This window comes from Lithobates pipiens, unplaced genomic scaffold (genome assembly GCF_037356315.1).
Source record: "Lithobates pipiens isolate NorthernLeopardFrog02 unplaced genomic scaffold, aLitPip1_a1.2 Scaffold_22, whole genome shotgun sequence".
Taxonomy (NCBI): Eukaryota; Metazoa; Chordata; class Amphibia; order Anura; family Ranidae; genus Lithobates; species Lithobates pipiens.
Window position 1 is genome coordinate 123,836,888 of NW_027507784.1, and position 19,494 is coordinate 123,856,381.

Consider the following 19,494-nt stretch of genomic DNA (forward strand, 5'->3'; position numbering starts at 1 on the left):
AAAAAGCCCATAAAGACATGGAGGAGCGAGTTTGGGGTGGAAGAACTTGACTGGCCTGCACAAAGTCCTGACCTCAACTGGATAAATGACAGCGGGGGCTGCGAGCCAGGCCTTCTCATCCACATCAGTGCCTGACCTCACAAATGCGCTTCTGCAAGAATGGTCACACAATCCCATAGATGCAACCCTAAACCTTGTGGGCAGCCTTCCCAGAAGAGTTTAAGCTGTCAGAGCTTCAAAGGGGGGGGGGGCAACTCAATGTTGAACTGTACACACTGGGATGCCATTAGTTCATGTGCGTGTAAAGGCAGGTGTCCCAATACTTTTGGTACTATAGTGTGTAAACATGATAGTGCCATGCAGCACAGCCTACATCAGTGGCCAGACTTTTCTCTTCTGCAGTTAAACAATAGTGTTTGCTCACCTGACTGCACCAGTCTAGAAATGGCGACATGGGCAGTGAAAAAGAAGCAAAAGACTAATAACTCACTGCTCTGCTTCCTCTCAGTGTGCCCTGTATGGAAGCTTGTGTGTAATACAGCAAAACCCAATAAACCCCAAGTGCTGCTTCTCCTTCACCCCAAGTGCTAACTTCTGCTATGCGGGGGCATGGAAGAGAGAAGTTAAACTCACATACTAAAAGTCAGCCATAGACAGTTCAAACCATGTATGGGCAGGCTGATTGTACCCAAGTCAAGTCTTCAGTCGTGTCCGATTTTTTTATGCAATTGCCAATGACTATAGCCGCTAGCAATAATCACTGTGTATTCTCCCTGTGTGGTTGTTAGGGGAGCCAACCCTGCAAGGAGAAAGCTCCGCGGGAGGGATTCCACCCTTCAACACAGGCAATCAAGCGATTTTCTTTCCTGCAACCCATGGTTACAGGAACGAAAATTGCACGTCTATGGCAGACTTTATACTAGTTGCATTAACACGAAGGCCCCTTGCACACAGGCATCAAAATTTACAGAGGAACTTGAGACACTCGTTTGCAAGGGGACAAAAACTGTGTGTAAAGACCTGAGTAATGTTGAGTACAGGCAAGTAAAATTCTTCATTGCCAGTATTTTAATATACCGATTTATACTTGTGTAAACATGCTTATAGACATGTAAACAAGTGCATTTGAGTACATTTCTGTACTTGAATGTTTTACTGCTCTGTACTCAACGCTGTATTACTGATTTTTACTCAGTTGTGTGCAATGCCCCTTAGACAATAATACATCTCATTTCAGATCAGTAAAAAACTCAGCATTTTTTGACTCCTATGTGTAATTGGTGTTTTTAGTATCTGTTTGGAGTTCAGCTTTATATAAGGTTAATTTAATTACAAAACGTACATGAAAATGACTTTAAAGTGTCCACTTTTCCCCCAAAAAATTATGAAAAGGTGGCGTACTTAAAGCGGGAGTTTTTTTTTTTTTTTAAAAGCCAGCAGCTACAAATACTGCAGCTGCTGACTTTTAAAATAGTGACACTTACCTGTCCAGCGCGCCCGCGATGTCGGCACCCGAAGCCGATCTCTAGATCTTCTGTCAGGTGCTGCTGCCGCCATCTTGGGTATGGGAATCAGGAAATGGAGCCTTTCGGCTTCATTTCCCGGTTCCCTACTGCGCATGCGCGAATCGCGCTGCGCAATAAGGACGCTCCCCGCTGCCTCTGGGAGCTGTGTGTTTCCCAGCAGGCAGCGGGGCACTTGCGGAAAGGGGCGGGCACTTGCGGAAAGGGGCGTAATCTACGTCCCTTTCCGCAGAGAGCTATCCCGGAAGTGGGTGCAGAATACCTGTACTGTACAGGTATCTGCACCCCCCTCCCCCCTGAAAGGTGCCAATTGTGGCGCCGGAGGGGGGGAGGGTTCCGATGAGCGGAGGTCCACTTTAGGGTGGACCTCCGCTTTAACTCCATGGGTGATTAGCAGTCACTGTCCACTCAGGCGAAGCAGCAGTCCAGAGATTTCAAGGTCCTGCTGTTCCTACCCTTCTTTATTTTAGGCTTCTGGGACAGATCAGAGCGATTCTGATTGGTCACATGACCATTCGGACCAATCAGAATTGCTCTAATTCATTCTGGAAGCCCTAAGGAAAGACAGGAAAGAAAAACAGGGCATTCAAATCCCAGGACAGCTGCACTGGCTGCATGGGCAGTGACAGCTAATCACCCACATAGGTACATGTAGCAGGGACCGGGGAGGAGAAGGGTGTAGAGTGTTAGGTGAATTTACCCTTCAAAGCTATTTTTATGCGACTTTCATGGTGGGGAGGGTGTAGGGCAGCCATTCTCAGCCTTTTTAACACAGAGGAACCTTTAAAATAAAATCTCAAAAAAACCCCTACTAATAATTATTTTATCTAAAGCTTATGGCACATTAAATTGATAATCTCCAGGAAGAATGCTTTTTACATTTGTGGCAAGTGGAAAGAATCCCCTTCCTTACAGATAGTAAAAAGATCATTGGTTTCAAGGATACTTATCTTGGAGGCAGAAGTTGTCCTTTGCCCAAGGAACACCTAGCAACCTCTGGAGGAACCCTAGTTGAGAAAGGCAGGTGTAGGGTGTTCCTTAACCTTTTTTATTTTGTGAAACAGTAAAAGTATGCTTTAAAAGTGATCCATTTTTTTTTAATAGCAAACAGGTTTATGCTTATCTGCTCTGTGCAATGGAATTGCACAGAGCATCCTCAAACCTCTTCTCTGGTCCCCGGCCAGTGCTTCTGGCTCCGCCCCCGCGTCACAGGATTTGACTGTAATATATATACCTAATATATGGAATATATATACCTAATATAAGAATCAAGAGTTCACCATTACCAAGTAAAATTATATTATTTGTAACAGAAGCAACATGAAAATCCTTAGGCCGTAGGGAACTTCAACATGAATTAGAGGGGTGGACAAAGATTGCATGGGTGTTAGGTACTGAGTTTGCATAATCCAAAAGAATAATGAAGCTAAATCATTGGAATTAGAGTTGCCTGGCTATCTCCAAGTTTAAACTTTTTATCCAATGACTGGAAACAAACATGGTGCTCTTTAACGTGACACTAAAGTCTCATTTGTTGCTGCTTTAAAAATAACAAACATGTTATATTTACCTGCTCTGTGCAGTGGTTTTGCACAGAGCAACCCAGATCCTCTTCTTCTTAGGTCCCTCTTGAGGGCACCTGGCCCCTCTATCATGTCCAGTGTTCCCACAGCAAACAGCTTGCTATGGGGGCAACCGAGCCGAGCTGCAGCTCCGTGTGTCCATTCAGACACGGAGTTGTGGTTCGGCTCCACCTCCTCTCTCTCTCCCGATTGGCTGACCATGATTGACAGGAGCAGGAGCCAATGTCTCAGCCAAGTCAGGAGAGAGAGCACCGGCTGGCTGAGACACTCATGCACATCGCTGGAAAGAGATGGGCTCAGGTAAGTATTAGGGGGGCTCCTGCACACAGAAGGTTTTCTATCCATAGAATGCATTAAGATAAAAAAAACCTTCTGCCTTAACAACCATGTTAAGTCAGATAAAAGTCCAATCACATAGTCATACTGTTCAAAACCAGTTGCTTAGCAAACACTGAAGTTAGTAAATCAGCAGGACAGCCAGTATTTATATACTTCTTTGGCAGGAATAAAAAAGTTTTATATTTATCCTACACACCCGTACCTCAGCATTCAGCTGGCTGTATAAGAAACGTCTCCATTACTTCCTGGACAGACCTTGGGACACAGGAAGGAGTTTACCAGCTGACCTCATTAGCACACACCTTGCATCTGCCTTCCCCCAGATCACTACTACCCACCTCCTCAGGTGCACGGTTTTCCATAGCAATCAGCGAATACTGTGCTCACTAAATACACAGCCATAGATCGTTCACTTGGCAGAGTGTGCAGGGGCTGAGCAATCAGATAACGGCCTATGTGGATAGAGCTGTAGTATTGGAAACAGGAGAAGTATGTCCTGGGTTCTGTAAAGCTCAGCATACACTATACAATCTGATTGTACAATCTACTTTCCATCTACCATCAACTAAGTAGTGCAAGGACATGAATAAACCAAAAACTCCCTGTGTCCAGCAAATATTATAACTGTGAAATTGGATTACATTATTGAAGTCATTTGGCTCCGTCACAAGCATGTTTATCGGAATTTGTGTGTAACCACTTGCTTACTGGGCACTTAAACCCCCCTCAGTCCCAGACCAATTTTCAGCTTTCAGCGCTGATGCACTTTGAATGACAATTGCGCGGGCATACAACACTGTACCCAAATGAAATTTTTATCATTTTTTTCCCACAAATAGAGCTTTCTTTTGGTGGTATTTAGTTACAGCTCGGAGTTTTATTTTTTGCTAAACAAACAAAAAAAGATGCAAAAAAATAAAAATAAATAAATCATGTTTTAATAGTTTGTTATAAAATTTTGCAAACGGGTCATTTTTCTCCTTCATTGAAGTGCGCTGATTAGGCGGCACTGATGGCTGCATTGGTGGGCACTGATGGGCTGCATTGGTGGGCACTGATAGGCTGCACTGGTGGGCACTGATAGGCATAGTTAAGGCGGCACTAATAGGCACAGATAAGGCGGCACCGATGGGCACAGATAAGGCGGCACTGATGGGCAAAGATGGGCACAGATAAGATGGCATGGATGGGTGGCACGGATAAGTGGCACGGATGGGTGGCACGGATGGGCACTGATAGGTACCACTGATAGATGGGACTGATGGGCACTGATAGGTGGCTCTGATAGGTGGCACTGCTGGGCACTGATGGGCGGCACTGCTGGGCACTGATGGGCGGCACTGCTGGGCACTGATGGGCGGCACTGGGTCGCAGCACCTTTGAGGCAGATTGTGGGCACTGTGGGTGGCACTGTTGGTGGCACTGCTGGATGGCACTGTGGGTGGCATTGTGGGTGGCATTGTAGGTGGCACTGTGGGCACTATGGGCACTGATGGGGGGCACTTACTTTTATTCAGGATGGCACGGCGGTGGGCAGGTGGGCACTGGCAGGGGGCAGGTGGTCAGCTGTATTGCTGGCCGTGATCGGGACTGATGTCCCGATCACGGCCGCCGGTGATCGGCTTTTTTTTTCTCTCCTCGCGCTGTCAGCGCGAGGAGGAATAATAGCCGATTACTGGCTCCGTTCTATCACATGATCAGCTGTCATTGGCTGACAGCTGATCACGTGATAAGGGGTCGGGATCGACCCCTTGCACGGATCGGTGATCAGGCGAGTCTCACGGACTCGCCGATCACAGAGCGCGCCGCGCGCGCCCCTCAGGGGGCGCGCAGGCCGCTCGTATCCGGGACGACGTCAATAGACGTAGTCCCGGAAATGTAGGTCCGCGCTAATGCCGTCATTTGGCAATAGTGCGGATCTGTAGTGGTTAATGATTATTTGAACTACAGATAAACATACAGTATTTACCATTGGTTTATGTTGTTATATGAATTATATATTAGTTTGGCACTTTTTACTTAAATTTGTGTTTTTTTTCAGCAAAATTTTCTTAGTGCAATTGGTCATTTTCTTTAACCAGAGCGCTGCAAAGGATATCTTTTAGTATGAAGTGCAGGGGCCTGCCTGATTGGATACAGAGTGGTTGGATAGATGGGGTCTCCTCTTATTATATAGTTTTGGTAAATGAAAAGGAGATTGTACAATCGGATTGTATAGTGTATGGCCACCTTTATACAACTAAAATTAACTAAAATTTCAGTGCCATTAATTGTTAATGGCACACCAAAAACGGAGAAAAAAAAAAAAAAAAGCAAACAACGTAACAACACACAGTAAAAAAATTTGCACCACGCCAAAATGTCCTATTAGCCAATTTGCCACATGTAGCGCAGCCTATTGAAATGATCAAGCTGGCCTATGCATGTCAAGGGAAAAACTAGCCAAAAAACATGCGTTCCCACTATCCTAGATGGGAACGAGGCCTGAAAGTGAAATTGGTGTGTTTACACAAGAACAATGAGACTCCATTCACATCTGTGCTTTCCAAAAGCATGGCAAACTGCACAGAAAAAGCAAGCTTTGCCATGCAATGATCCTGTGCAGATAAAATAAAGAAATAATAAATATTTAGAGAGCAGGCACAAAATTTAGTCCATATAATAAGTCTTTAAATGTTGTTCAACGGCACCAGAGGTATTCAGATAGAATCAACTCAGAGAAACAGCAGGCAAAAAGTATTCATATAGCACGGAAAGATATGGGCTCTCAGAACTCTCACCTCCACTCCTTGATAAAATAGCACATCAAGTAAAGTAAATAGCCTCCGTTCTCTCCTTTACCACCAGGGGGTCTTCAACTGTAAATAACTCAAAAATCATGGACATCCACACTGGGCCACCAGGGGGCCATTCATCCCTGTATCAAAAATAAACAGCACATAAAGAAGATGGTGTCCTGGCGTCTTCCGCCAGTCTTACGTCACTTCCGGTATTACGTCATGGCCACTCCCTACGCGTTACGTCAATCACGTGACTTCCTCAGGGGATCGTGATTGGCCACCTTCGCACTCCTTAAATACACCATAACAGGAAGTGCCTTCGCGGCCATCTTAGTTATGGTTACTAAGGAAGATATATGAAAACCGGAAGTATGAATTCCGCCATCTTAGATGTGGTAATCTCGGCATTATAAAGCACATCGATATATGGGCAACAGTTAATTGTAAACATATCAATACGATGGCTCCAATGTCCGCAAATATGATAAAAAAAGATCATAAAACGAAGATAGATTTCTTTTGAAGACGTCAAAAATAAAAAACGGGGATATATGTGAAATTCAAGAAAATTCATAAGAATAAGAATACCTCGACTAGTAAACAGAAACAAATGATGCTAAAAAAAAAAAAAAGTTCTATTATTTAACCAGTTCCCGACCGGCGCACGCCGATGTACGTCGGCAGAATGGCACGGGCAGGCATATTGGCGTACAGGTACATCCAATCTTCAATGCTACCCTGCCATCGCGAGCGCGCCAGACTCGATCGCCGCAGGCATACCCGCGATCGTCTCACGGGGCGGCTGAATGGAGGAAATACCGTGTAAACAGCATTTCCCCATTCTGCCTAGCAACTAGTGACGGTGATCTCTGTTCCATGTGATTGGAGCAGAGATCAGTGTTTACTAAATGAAAGCCCAGCCCCCACACAGTTAGTAACACACCCCTAGGAACACTTAACCCCTACACTGCCACCCACAGGTTAACCCCTTCACTGCCAGTGTCATTTACACAGGAATCACTGCATTTATATAGCAGTGATTACTGTATAAATGACAATGGTCCCAAAAATGTATCAAAAATGTCCGATGTGTCCGCCGCAAAGTTGCAGTCACAATAAAAAAAAAAAAAAAAAAATCGCTGATCGCCGCCATTACTAGTAAAAAAAAAAAATAATAAAAAATTATTAATAAAAATGTCATAAAACTATCCCTATTTTGTAAAAGCTATAACTTTTGTGCATACCAAAAATACGTAGAATAATACGTATCGACCTAAACTGAGGGAAAAAAATGTTTTTTTTATATATTTTTGGGGGATATTTATTATGACAAAAAGTAAAAAATAATGCGTTTTTTTTTCAAAATTGTCGCTCTATTTTTGTTTATAGCGCAAAAAATAAAAACCGCAGGGGTGATCAAATACCACCAAAAGAAAGCTCTATTTGTGGGAAAAAAAGGACGTCAATTTTGTTTGGGAGCCACACCGCGCAATTGTCAGTTAAAGCCACTCAGTGCCGAATCGCAAAAAGTCGTCTGGTCTTTGACCAGCAAAATGGTCCGGTCTGTAAGTGGTTAATGGAGACATGGCGATAAAGAAAGAAACCAATAATTTATAAAACAATAAATAGCCATAAATAAAAGAAAGCAACCTATAAATAAAATAAAAAAAACGAAAAACGCATATTAAAAATTGCGTACTAAAAAATAGAGTCGCATACCGGAAATGAAGTATGACATTAATAATGTGTGAATAAAATACACAGATACCATATCACATAGACCAATCCACAAAATATTAAAATATTATGAAAAAAATATATATTAAAAATTACTCAAAAAACAATTTAAGTCAAATTCAACATTAACCACTTGCCGCCCGCCCTATAGACAATTGACGGTGGCAAAGTGGTTTCATAATCCTGATCGGACGTCATATGACGTGATCAGGATTATGAGCCGCTGCACGCCCCCGGGGGCGCGCATCGCGGCGATCGTTGTTGCGGGGTGTCAGTCTGACACCCGGTAACTACGATCTCGGTAAAGAGTCTGCGACGGAGACTCTTTGCAACGTGATCAGCCGTGTCCAATCACGGCTGATCACAGTGTAAATAGGAAGAGCCGGTGATTGGCTTTTCCTCACTCGCGTCTGTCAGACGCGAGTAGAGGAGAGCCGATCGGCTGCTCCGACAGGGGGGGTCTGTGCTGATCGATTATCAGCACAGCCCCCCCGAGGATGCCCACACTGGACCACCAGGGACGCCACCAGACCACCAGGGATGCCCAGAAAAAGGTAATCCTACCTAGACCACCAGGGATGCCAGTCAGCAAAATGGATGCCAATCAGTGCCTATAATGGATGCCAATCAGTGCCCACAATGGGCATCACTGATTGGCATGCATTATTGTTTGGCACTGATTGGCATCCATTAGTACAGTATAACACCAATTCCGCCTATGAGTGCCCACCTGTGCCGCCTATGAGTGCCCACCTGTGCCGCCTATCAGTGCCCACCTGTGCCGCCTATCAGTGCCCACCCATGCCCATCTGTGCCGCCTATCCATGCCCATCTGTGCCGCCTATCCATGCCCATCTGTGCCGCCCATCCATGCCACTCCGTGCCAGCTATCAGTGCCAATTTGTGCCACCTATCAGTGTCCATCCGTGCCACCTATCAGTGCCACATATCAGTGTCCATCAATGCCACCTCATCAGTGCCACTTCATTGGTGCCACATCATTGGTGCCCATCAGTGCCGCCTTATCAGTGCCCATCAGTGTAGCCCCATCAGTGCCCATCAGTGAAGGAGAAAAGGTACTTATTTACAAAGTTTTGAAACTGAAACATTTTTTTTTTCAAAATGTTCGGTATTTTTTTATTTGTAGCGCAAAAAATAAAAACCGTAGAGGTGATCAAATACCACCAAAAGAAAGCTCTATTTGTGGGAAAAAAATGATAAAAATGATAAAAATTTCATTTGGGTACAGTGTAGCATGACCGCGCAATTGTCATTCAAAGTGCGACAGCGCTGAAAGCTCAAAATTGGTCTGGGCAGGAAGGTGTTTAAGTGCCCTGTATTGAGGTGGTTAGGGACTTCAGGGGTGAAAGTTCTCATAATATATATCCACCTAGATTCTTTTTGGCTAATAGTTCTAATCTTGTGACTACCTCTCCATGATGGATTATATTTTTCAATACCCTAAAATTGCAAGTGAGAGGGGTCCCTGTTGTGTACTAAATCAAAATGTTTAGAGACACTATTCTTTGGAAAACCATTAACGATATTCTGTATGTGTTCCTTTAATCTCACTTTCAAAGCCCTCTTAGTTCTTCCTATATATTGCAGGTTGCAACTACATTGCAAACAGTACACAACACCTTCAGTATGACACCCAATACAATCACAAATAGTGTATGTGTGTCCTGTAGTGGTAGCTGAAAACTCTGATCTCTAACTCTAACATTTTTTTGAATATCGACAGGCAAAGCAATTCCTACAAGGGAAAAAAACCTTTCCCCGTAAAAAAAAGTGTAACCCCTCTTGGGTGGTGGTTCTACTACTGATTTAACAATAATGTCCCTTAGAGTAGGGGCCCTTTTATAAATAATATTAGGTTTCTCAGGTAAAATACTTCCCAGATCTCTATCTTTTTTAAGAATATGCCAATGGCGTCGAATAAGTCTGGATAGTTCTTTGTGTTGAACATTGTAATCTAATATTAGGGAAGGAACCTCATTATCAAATCTTCTTTTGTTTGTCTTCTCTTAAAGAATAATATTCCTATCCAACTGCTTGACTTGTTCAATCTGATCCCTAATTAGGGTATCCTTATAACCCTTTTCTTTGAATCTTCCAGCAATCAAATTAGCTTGCATAAGATAGTCATCGTCTTTAGTGCAGTTTCTTCTTATCCTTACTAATTGGCAACTCTTTATAAATAGATAGCTGTTAGTATCCACACTTTTGAAGTGGGTTTTCGTGATAATTTTATGCTCTCTAAAGAGATATTTAGATCCAAAAAGATAGAAGTTCTTATCATTATTATTCAAATCACTCAAATACTTCTCCAACGAGTCCAAACTGCCATTCCATACAATAATAAGATCATCAATGTATCTTTTACATAGTGTCAATTCAGCAGGCATATTTTTTATATACGGCCTCCTCCTCCCAGTGTGCCATAAATGCATTAGCAACACTAGGGGCAAATTTAGCGCCCATTGCTATACCAATAGCTTGCCTATAGTATGTCTGGTTGTGCCAAAAATAGTTATGCTTCAGACAGAAGTCGAGACATTTGATCAAGAACTTCCTCTGTTTGCACTCCAATATAGTATGTGTACTTAAGAGCCATTTAATTGCCGCACATGCTTCATGATGTCCTACAATAGTATACAGAGATGACACATCTGCCGTGGCTAGAATGGTTCTCCCTTCCAAAACAGAAACGGTCTCCAATAGTTGTAGTACATGTTTTGTAGCTTTCAGATATGCCTTTGTTTTTTGTATTACTGGTTGTATAAAAAAAAAAAAAAAAAAATCGAAATATTCCCCCATTCTTGATGTGAGTGATTCTATACCGTTCACGATAGGTCTACCTGGTGGTTGTTCTCGATTCTTATGGATCTTTGGGATAGTATATATTATTGGTGTTCTGCAAGACTCTGGAACCAGATATTTAGCCTCTTTTTTATTTAAAATTGCCTTTTTCGCATCCAAATGTACCAGTTGTTCCAAATCTTTCTTATATTTGTGAGTGGGATTGCCCAATAATTTGACGTACGTATCTCCATCTTGTAGTTGCCGGTCCAATTCACGTAGGTATGCTTCCTTAGATTGTATGACTACAGCTCCTCCCTTATCTGCCTCCCTTATCCTTATTTATGGCTATTTAATTATTGTTTTATAAATTATTGGTTTCTTTCTTATTTATCGCCATGTCTCCATTAAATAATAGATTTTTTATTTATTTTTAGCATCATTTGTTTCTGTTTACTAGTCGAGGTATTCTTATTCTTATGAATTTTCTTGAATTTGATAAATATCCTCATTTTTTATTTATGACGTCTTCAAAAGAAATATATCTTCGTTTTATGATTTTTTTTATCATATTTGCAGACATTGGAGCCATCGTATTTATATATTTACAATTAACTGTTGCCCATATATCGATGTGCTTTATAATGCCAAGATTACCACATCTAAGATGGCGGAATTCATACTTCCGGTTTTCATATATTTTCTTTAGTAACCATAACTAAGATGGCCGTGAAGGCACTTCCTGTTATTGTGTATTTAAGGAGTGAGATGGCGATCAATCACGATCCCCTGAGGAAGTCACGTGATTGACGTAACGCGTAGGGAGTGGTCGTGACGTAATACCGGAAGTGACGCAAGACTGGCGGAAGATGCCAGGACACCATTTTCTTTATGTGCTGTTTATTTTTTATCAAATGTGAGAGTGATTTGTATTGTAATAAATTAAACCATTCGTTTTACTAAAATACTACACTATTGGAGCCTTTTCCTTCTCCCTATATATTTTCATTGAGTGGCGTATATTCGTGGAAATCGCTACCTGGTTCACAATACAGTTGATACAGGGATGAATGGCCCCCTGGTGGCCCAGTGTGGATGTCCATGATTTTCGAGTTATTTACAGTTGAAGATCCCCTGGTGGTAAAGGAGAGAACAGAGGCTATTTACTTTACTTTATGTGCTATTTTATCAAGGAGTGGAGGTGAGAGTTCTGAGAGCCCATATCTTTCTGTGCTATATGAATACTTTTCACCTGCTGTTTCTCTGAGTTGAATCCTTCTGAATACCTCTGGTGCCTTTGAACATTTAAAGACTTAGGGTCCTTTCACACGGGGCGGATCAGTTCTGATCCGCCCCGTGGATGTCCGTTTGCTCAGCGGGGATCACTCCGCCGATCCCCGCTGAGCAGGGAGATGACAGGTCTGTCTCTGCACACTGCGCAGGGACGGACCTGTCACAGCGCCGCTCTCCCCTATGGGAGATCGGATGACGACGGACCGCAGTGCCCGTCGTCACCCGATCCGATCCGCAGACGGGTGGAAAAATAGCTTTTTCCTCCGTCACACTTTTTCGGATCGGAGCGGGTCGGATGTCAGCGGACATGTCACCGCTGACATCCGACGCTCCATAGAGCTCTATGGAGCACCCGTTCAGGTCCGCCTGAAAAACTGACAGGCGGGCCTGAACGGGACGTTAGTGTGAAAGGGGCCTTATGGACTTCATGGACTAAATGTTGTGCCTGCTCTCTAAATATTTATTATTTATTTTTAGCACGTAGCGCTTTATATATTTATTATTACACATTTTATCTGCGCAGGATCATTATGGATTTTTTCTTTTATTGTTTGGTATTATGTGAATACTACTAGGTCCAGCTGTAGTTACTAGCACTTTATTTGCAATTTGCACGTGCACATTTATTTAGTGTTAACACTTGTTTAGTGTATTTTATTCATTTTAGCACTTATTCACTCATATATATATTTTTCTCTTATATGAGGTCCATCACTATTTTTTCCTATTCGTAGTTTTAGTAGCGTGAAGGCCCTTTTTTATTTTATTAGCATATTCAAGTGATTGAGCTGTAATATGCGTGATGAGTGGAAAGGCTACAAAATTCCAAACCCCCCCCCCCCCCCCCAAATAAAAAACACCTGCAGGAATGTGAAAATGTGAATGAGGCCTGACAGCTGTGTGTCTCCATCCACTCCCTATGTACTTGTGTAAAGACCATATACTATGCAATCTGATCTGTACAATTTCTTTGAGATTTACCAGAACTATGGACTAGGAAGACCCACTTGAACAATCTATTCAATTTGTATCAAATCAGGCAGGCCCTTGCACTACATAGCTGATATAGTGCAAGATGACCTAGAAGGAAGCAATGCAAGCAGAATTATTACATTTCAAACTTTCTGTAGATGAGGCAAGTGAGAGATAAGAGCATTGGGATGGCTGGGCTAGAAATGATAGCACAAAAGGATTCTATTTATTATGAAAAGTGAAATTCTGCCTGAAAAGGTGAACATAGCCTTTAACCCACTGTAGTACATGCTGCCCCTTCCCCTTTATTCTTTCTGCCAAATCTTCAAGCATGCTTCCAGGTTATCTCAAAATGATTAGACTCCTCTTATCGAAGTTGCAGTCAGTTTTCTTTAATAATGTTAAAACACAATTCATAAATGTATAAGCAAACAGACCTTGAAACTAATTTTGCAGAGCTAAAGATCAAAATGAACAAAAGGTTTACAGTCAAACAGAAACAATGAAATGTCAGTCTTCTTTATACTTTTAAAGTTCATCAAGGAGCAAATTTATAAAGTTTCTTTTTGCAAACAACTGACTCCTTTTTTCACAGTACTCTGAAGTACAAAAGTGTCCAGCCTACCTGGGGTGGCAGGTATTTGAGCAGTGTTTGCACATGATCACATAATGTAATCAGCAGTGGACAAGCTGGTAATATTTTGCAGCATGCAAAGGGAACACATGGAAGGATAAAGTTGAAGGCACAGCCAGTATGGTCCAATATCAAGCAGGTCTTTCTGCTACGTTTACACTAGATGATTCCATGTTATGTGTCAGATAAAAAATAAAAATAAACGCAAAAACAAAAATGCCTCTCTTGCAGGCTGATTGAACCAACTCAGCCACTTTATACTAAAAAGTGTTAGGCTGGCCATAGACTGTGGAAATTCTTTTCTGCAGCCACAGTTTGCAAGAAAGAAATTCTCACGATTCTTACATCTGCACAGACAGGGGAATACCTCCTGCTGAAAACACTGTCTTCTCCCGGCGAGGATATTGAGGGGGGGGGGGGGGCAGTGATTATCGCTAGCAACTGTAGCAGCAGCTTGCGATAACTGGAAGTGAATCCGGCAGGCTGATTGTACCCAAGTAGATTGATCGATCAACTTGGTAAATTCGGCCTGCCCATTAATGGTTCGAATCTTGGCCGGTTCCTGCTGAACCGGCCAAGATTGGAACGGAGTATGACCGGCTTAAATCCAATTAAAAAGTCAGCTAACCCAAAATTAATATTTCAACTATAGATGTAGTGTGGGTGTGAGACAGTCCTTGGCTTATTTTATGGATTGAATGCAACAACCCAGAGCTCTTCCTGTTAAAATACAGAGTTCTCGTCTACCTGGCTGTCTGGGTCCGCCTGTCAGTTTTTAGGTGGAACCCATCGAACCATACATTGTCCTCTATGGAGCAGTGGGTGTCAACAGGCATGTGTCCATTGACCCCCCGCTGACATTCGATCCTATTTGCTAAAAACAGATGAATGGGGGATCTACTCCCCATTGGATCGAATGAAAGTCAGATTTAAAACAAACAGGTGGTCTGTTTACATTTGACCGCCCATAGAGGAGAGGGGGGGGTGTAAGTCCACCCTGCATAAGCGGAGTGGACATGGACCTGTCATTAACCTGCTCAGCAGGGATCACTTGGGGAATCTACTGGCAGAGTCTACCAGTGTGAAAGAGGTCTAATATAAAATAAATGTAAAAATATCCAGCAACCAGAGAAGCTGTGTAGACTCAGAAACTCAGGCTATCGCATCAACAAAGTACCTAAAAGATATAAGAAACTGCCAGTGGGATGAATTCCCTACCATCTTATAAAAAATTTTATATCAGTTTTTAGATGGACTGGCTCCTTAAAGCCAAACTCCACAAAGAGGACAGAAAAAACAAATGGAATATTAACCTGTAAATTTCTAATCTGAGTACAGTACAGGGAACAGGACTGGTATTCCTAGACCATGGATTATATGCTGCTACCTTCAGGTGACTGGACTTTTGCTAGGGCCACCCATGGAATGTACCCATATAACTTAATGCAATCTGTGAGGCTCCAGTTTTTTTTAGCAAGAAATAAGTAGTGATGAAAATACAGGGTAAGGGGGATGGGATGGGGGGTGGCCTGTACCCTGTACTGTACACCAAGATAAGGAATGTAGAGGTAAATCAAAATTCCTATTATGTTGATCGCACAGTACGGAACTGGTATACTGGTATTCACAGATCAAGGGGTGTACACAATAATTTTAAAGTGAGGGGTGGGCAACATAGCAATTTAGAACTGCCAACAGGCACACAAAAAATAAAGAAATGTTAAGGAACCCAAACAAATGCTCAGATAACCACTTGAAGGCCTGAGCTCACCTAAGCTGAGGCCTGGTAAAACTTGAAATACAAGTGAACTGAGGAGCAGATGGCGGCTTTACGAATATCAAAGGAGACCACCATGAAGCCCAGAACCCTCATGCAGAAGCAAATTGAAGGGTGGAGTTGTAAACCGAGGGTCCAAGAGTGGCTGAGAGTCAGACTCTGGCCTGGGCTGTGTCCAAGCTTAAATCCAGGTAATCTGTGACTTGGATTGCCCTGAATTCATAGAAGAGCCAGAAGGGGACAAGCACTTTTGTGGTGCACAGGAGAGCCTGAATGGCAGTGCTAGAAAGGGGAAAAGCTGGTTTCCCGCAGGAAGTGTTGATGCGATGGGAAAATTAGATTATGCAGATAGGAATGTCTACCAATGCAAAAAAATCCCCTCGTCTGAGGGAATTAATGATAGCTCTTGTAGGTTCCATTGATTTTTTTTTTTTTATTCAGATTTTATTTAAAGCGGGAGTCCGCCGGGAGTTTGGCCTTTTTTTTTTTTAAAAGCCAGCAGCTACAAATACTGCAGCTGCTGACTTTTAAAATAGTGACACTTACCGCCCAGCGCGCCCGCGATGTCGGCACCCGAAGCCGATCTCTCGATCGTCTCTCGGGTGCTGCCCCCGCCATCTTGGGTATGGGAATCAGGAAGTGGAGCCTTTCGGCTTCATTTCCCGGTTCCCTACTGCGCATGCGCGAGTCGCGCTGCGCAATAAGGATGGTCCCCGCTGTCTCTGGGATCTGTGTGTTTCCCAGCAGGCAGCGGGGGACTTTCGGAAAGGGGCGTAGATTCTGCGGAAAGGGGCGTACCTTCTGCAGAATCTACGCCGGAAGTGGGTGCAGATACCTGTACTGTACAGGTACCTGCACCCCCCCCCCCCCCCCCTGAAAGGTGCCAATTGTGGCGACCGGAGGGGGGGAGGATTCCAATGAGTGGAAAGGTCCACTTTAGGGTGGACCTCCGCTTTAAAGACAAAAAGGGTTTTCACATTAACAGAGACAATCTGTCACAAAGGACAGAAAGACCAAGAGGAGTAAAAGAGCATAGAAAGATAAAAAAGGTACAGCACTAAAGGACATAAAATTCCCATTTTTAAACAAAGATGTCACCCAGATACCTCACAAGAGCAGGCAATTCATCCACAGGTAACATTTCTATTCACTTTAGATATACACTCATCTATGGTTGGCGGTTTAGCAAATACCCAATTTAAAGCAAACAGTGGTAAAAAAACAGTGATTTAATGACCACTAAGGTTAAACTGTCGTCCAACACACTGGAGTCAAAGTTCCCTTGAATATACGCAATAAGATCAGGGGTTAGGCCAATACCATATAAATTGTTTAAGGTGGTAAAAACCTTGCTCCAATAAAGTTTGAGTTTTGGGCATCTCCCTTTTTGTGGATTTCGGTATTGGGGCTTTCTTTGGTCTGAGATTAGCGGATTGGAAGGTAAAAAAAAATCGAGGAGAGAGGTAATAGACATTCTATTTTGAAATGACAGATTAGTCCCAGAGGTCCAAAAAAAGAAATAAAAAAATCTCCAGAGCAGAATAGGTCCATCACCCAAGGACCCTAGCAAAAAAAAATGGAGCCTCGTGGATCAGGAAGGGTTTGCCACTGTCCAATCACTTTAAAGTAGAAGTAGATAATACATGGATCATTAATACCAGTTCTCATATTCCAATTACAATATCCTTTAAAGGAATACTTTCCTGGCAGAAAAATGGAGATTGCTACTGCTGGCCTCTTTCTGAAATTGCTAATTGTCTGGCTATTATACTAAGCTTCTGGCTTCAATAATTTGAGACACTAACCTGGAACCAGTATGCAAAGCAGGAAAGTCAAGGTATGGCCAGCATAACAGCCAGACAACTAGCATTTGCTGCAGAAAAAAAAAAAACACAATAGCAGTCTTTAGGTTTCTTTTATAAAATGTTTAATACAGCCTGTATAAGTACTTGAAACCTGTAGCTTTCTGTAATCCCCCTGAACATCAGCACTCTAACTATCAGAGGGAAAGTACAGTACTCTAGGCCAATCAGGGCTCTCTCTGGTGCTTTGCAAACAACTGTTATTCTAACACAGTGAACTTAACGAGGACAAGACCACATGGATGGTCTCGCACAGCAAAGCTAGTTCGAGGACACCACTTAGTTTGTTATATTTGGAAACTTTACAAGGAATACATGGTTCTTGCTCCACCCTCAGTCTGCTGACTGGAAAATGAAAGTGCAGCAGCATAATTGTTAGGGCATGTAATATATACCTGATTGACTCCCAATATTCGCCCCCCCCCCCCCCCCAGTCCAAATCTTGCTTTACAGGGGGATTGCAACAGGCTGAAATTCAGGTACTTATATTTGTTGGATTTAAAAAGTACTTTTTCATAATCTTTTAATGCATTAGCTTGTATGTTTTGTGTCACAGATCATAATAATGACCTTATAACGGTTCTTACTCACTCCCATTTTGTTGAACAAAGTTTGTTGCCATCTGCGTCCCCACTAGAGAGATTTCCCATCAATTTCTGTCCTGACAGGAAGTGAGGGCAAATCTCCCAACAGACTACAAGTTATGTGCATTACACACATCTGTACCATGAATGTTTGTCTTACTTTTTGTAACACATGAGCAAAACCCACATATTTAAAATACACAAAACTGCACATTAATGCACAAACAAATGCATGTCTAAGACATACAAAATGGCGCATAACTGCATGCAGTAATGTGTATCAAAATTGTGCATTACTGCATACAAGTACTGTGAGTATAAAAAGGCCATCTGAGGCAGCAATCTGAAACTACCTAATAACCCATAACAAAAATACCAGATTAAATCTTTAAAAGAACTGTGCATGATTATCCCTTTATTCCTTGACAGCTGTTGACTCCCCAATAAAGCATGGGAATGTAATGCTATAGGAAAATGAACCATATAGAACTGACAAGTAACATAAAATAATAAAAAGAAAATGGAGGCAGGGTCAACCATGTTTAAACCTGATTGCAAGAAATATAGTTATAGGTTTTCCTTATTTCTTATAGCAGCAGTTTAAAGAAATCAATTCCAGGTAATGTACAGCAGATAATGAGAAAAGAGAAGGCACCTCCATACACAGAAATTTCCTGACTGTTTTGCAGCTGAGGTCAGCTACAAGCACCCATTCTCCTGCAGCAGAAATGCAGCACCTGGTTCTGACCTCCAGGGGGAACTATAGAGTTATACCACAACACCACACTGCCTCTTAGTGACAGTATATTTTAAGTTCATCCCTGAGTTAAAGGGGGAAAGAGATTCTGTATTTCATGCTCCAACCATGGGAGCAAGTTTGTGCTATCTGAACACTCCCACTCGGATGGATAGAGAACTTTCCGGCTTCCGTCGACTTGGCTGAACTTTTTGATTGCAGTTAGATGGTGGACTATTAAAAAAAAAAAAAAGGTGGTTATATATAATTGTTTGAACAAATCATCATCCTTCATGTTTACAAATAGAAGTTAACTAGAGGCTTTAGACCAGGCATTTTTTTGGAACTTTGTTTACACGTGAAAAAGTTGTTTTTTTTTCTAGAAAAATTAGTTAGAACCCATAAACTCTCTCTCTCTCTCATATATATATATATATATATATATATATATATATATATATATATATATATATATATATATATATATATATTTTTTTTAAAGCAGATACCCTAGAGAATAAATTGTTTTTTCAATTATTTTTTTTATGTCACGCGGTATTTGTGCAGCATTTTTTCAAATGCCACTTTTGGGGGAAAACATACTTTTTTAAATTTTAATGCAAAAAAAAAAAAAAAAACAAGAAAACACAATACATAACCCAATTTTTTTGTAAAATATAAAAGATAAGGACAGGTCGGGTAAATAGATAGCAACGTCTTTGCACACTAGCATGGGGGGACAGGGGCACTTTAAAAAAAAAAAAAATTTAATATTTTTATTTCTACACTGTTGCTTTAATTTATTTATTTTTTAATCACTTTTATTGACATGGGACAGGTACTCTTTCTGGAGGGATCTGGGGTCTATACCC

The 19,494-nt window shown here is 42.0% G+C and overlaps 1 protein-coding gene across 1 annotated transcript in view; it reads right to left on the minus strand.

The window, feature by feature from the left end:
• Positions 1–13,396: 13,396 nt before the first annotated feature.
• Positions 13,397–19,494, minus strand: part of USP40 (ubiquitin specific peptidase 40) — a 148,661-nt gene continuing 142,563 nt past the window's right edge. The window contains exon 32 of the mRNA XM_077448206.1: positions 13,397–18,856. Coding sequence (XP_077304332.1) covers positions 18,769–18,856 — 88 coding nt within the window. The 3' untranslated portion in view covers positions 13,397–18,768. The remainder of the gene's footprint in view (positions 18,857–19,494) is intronic.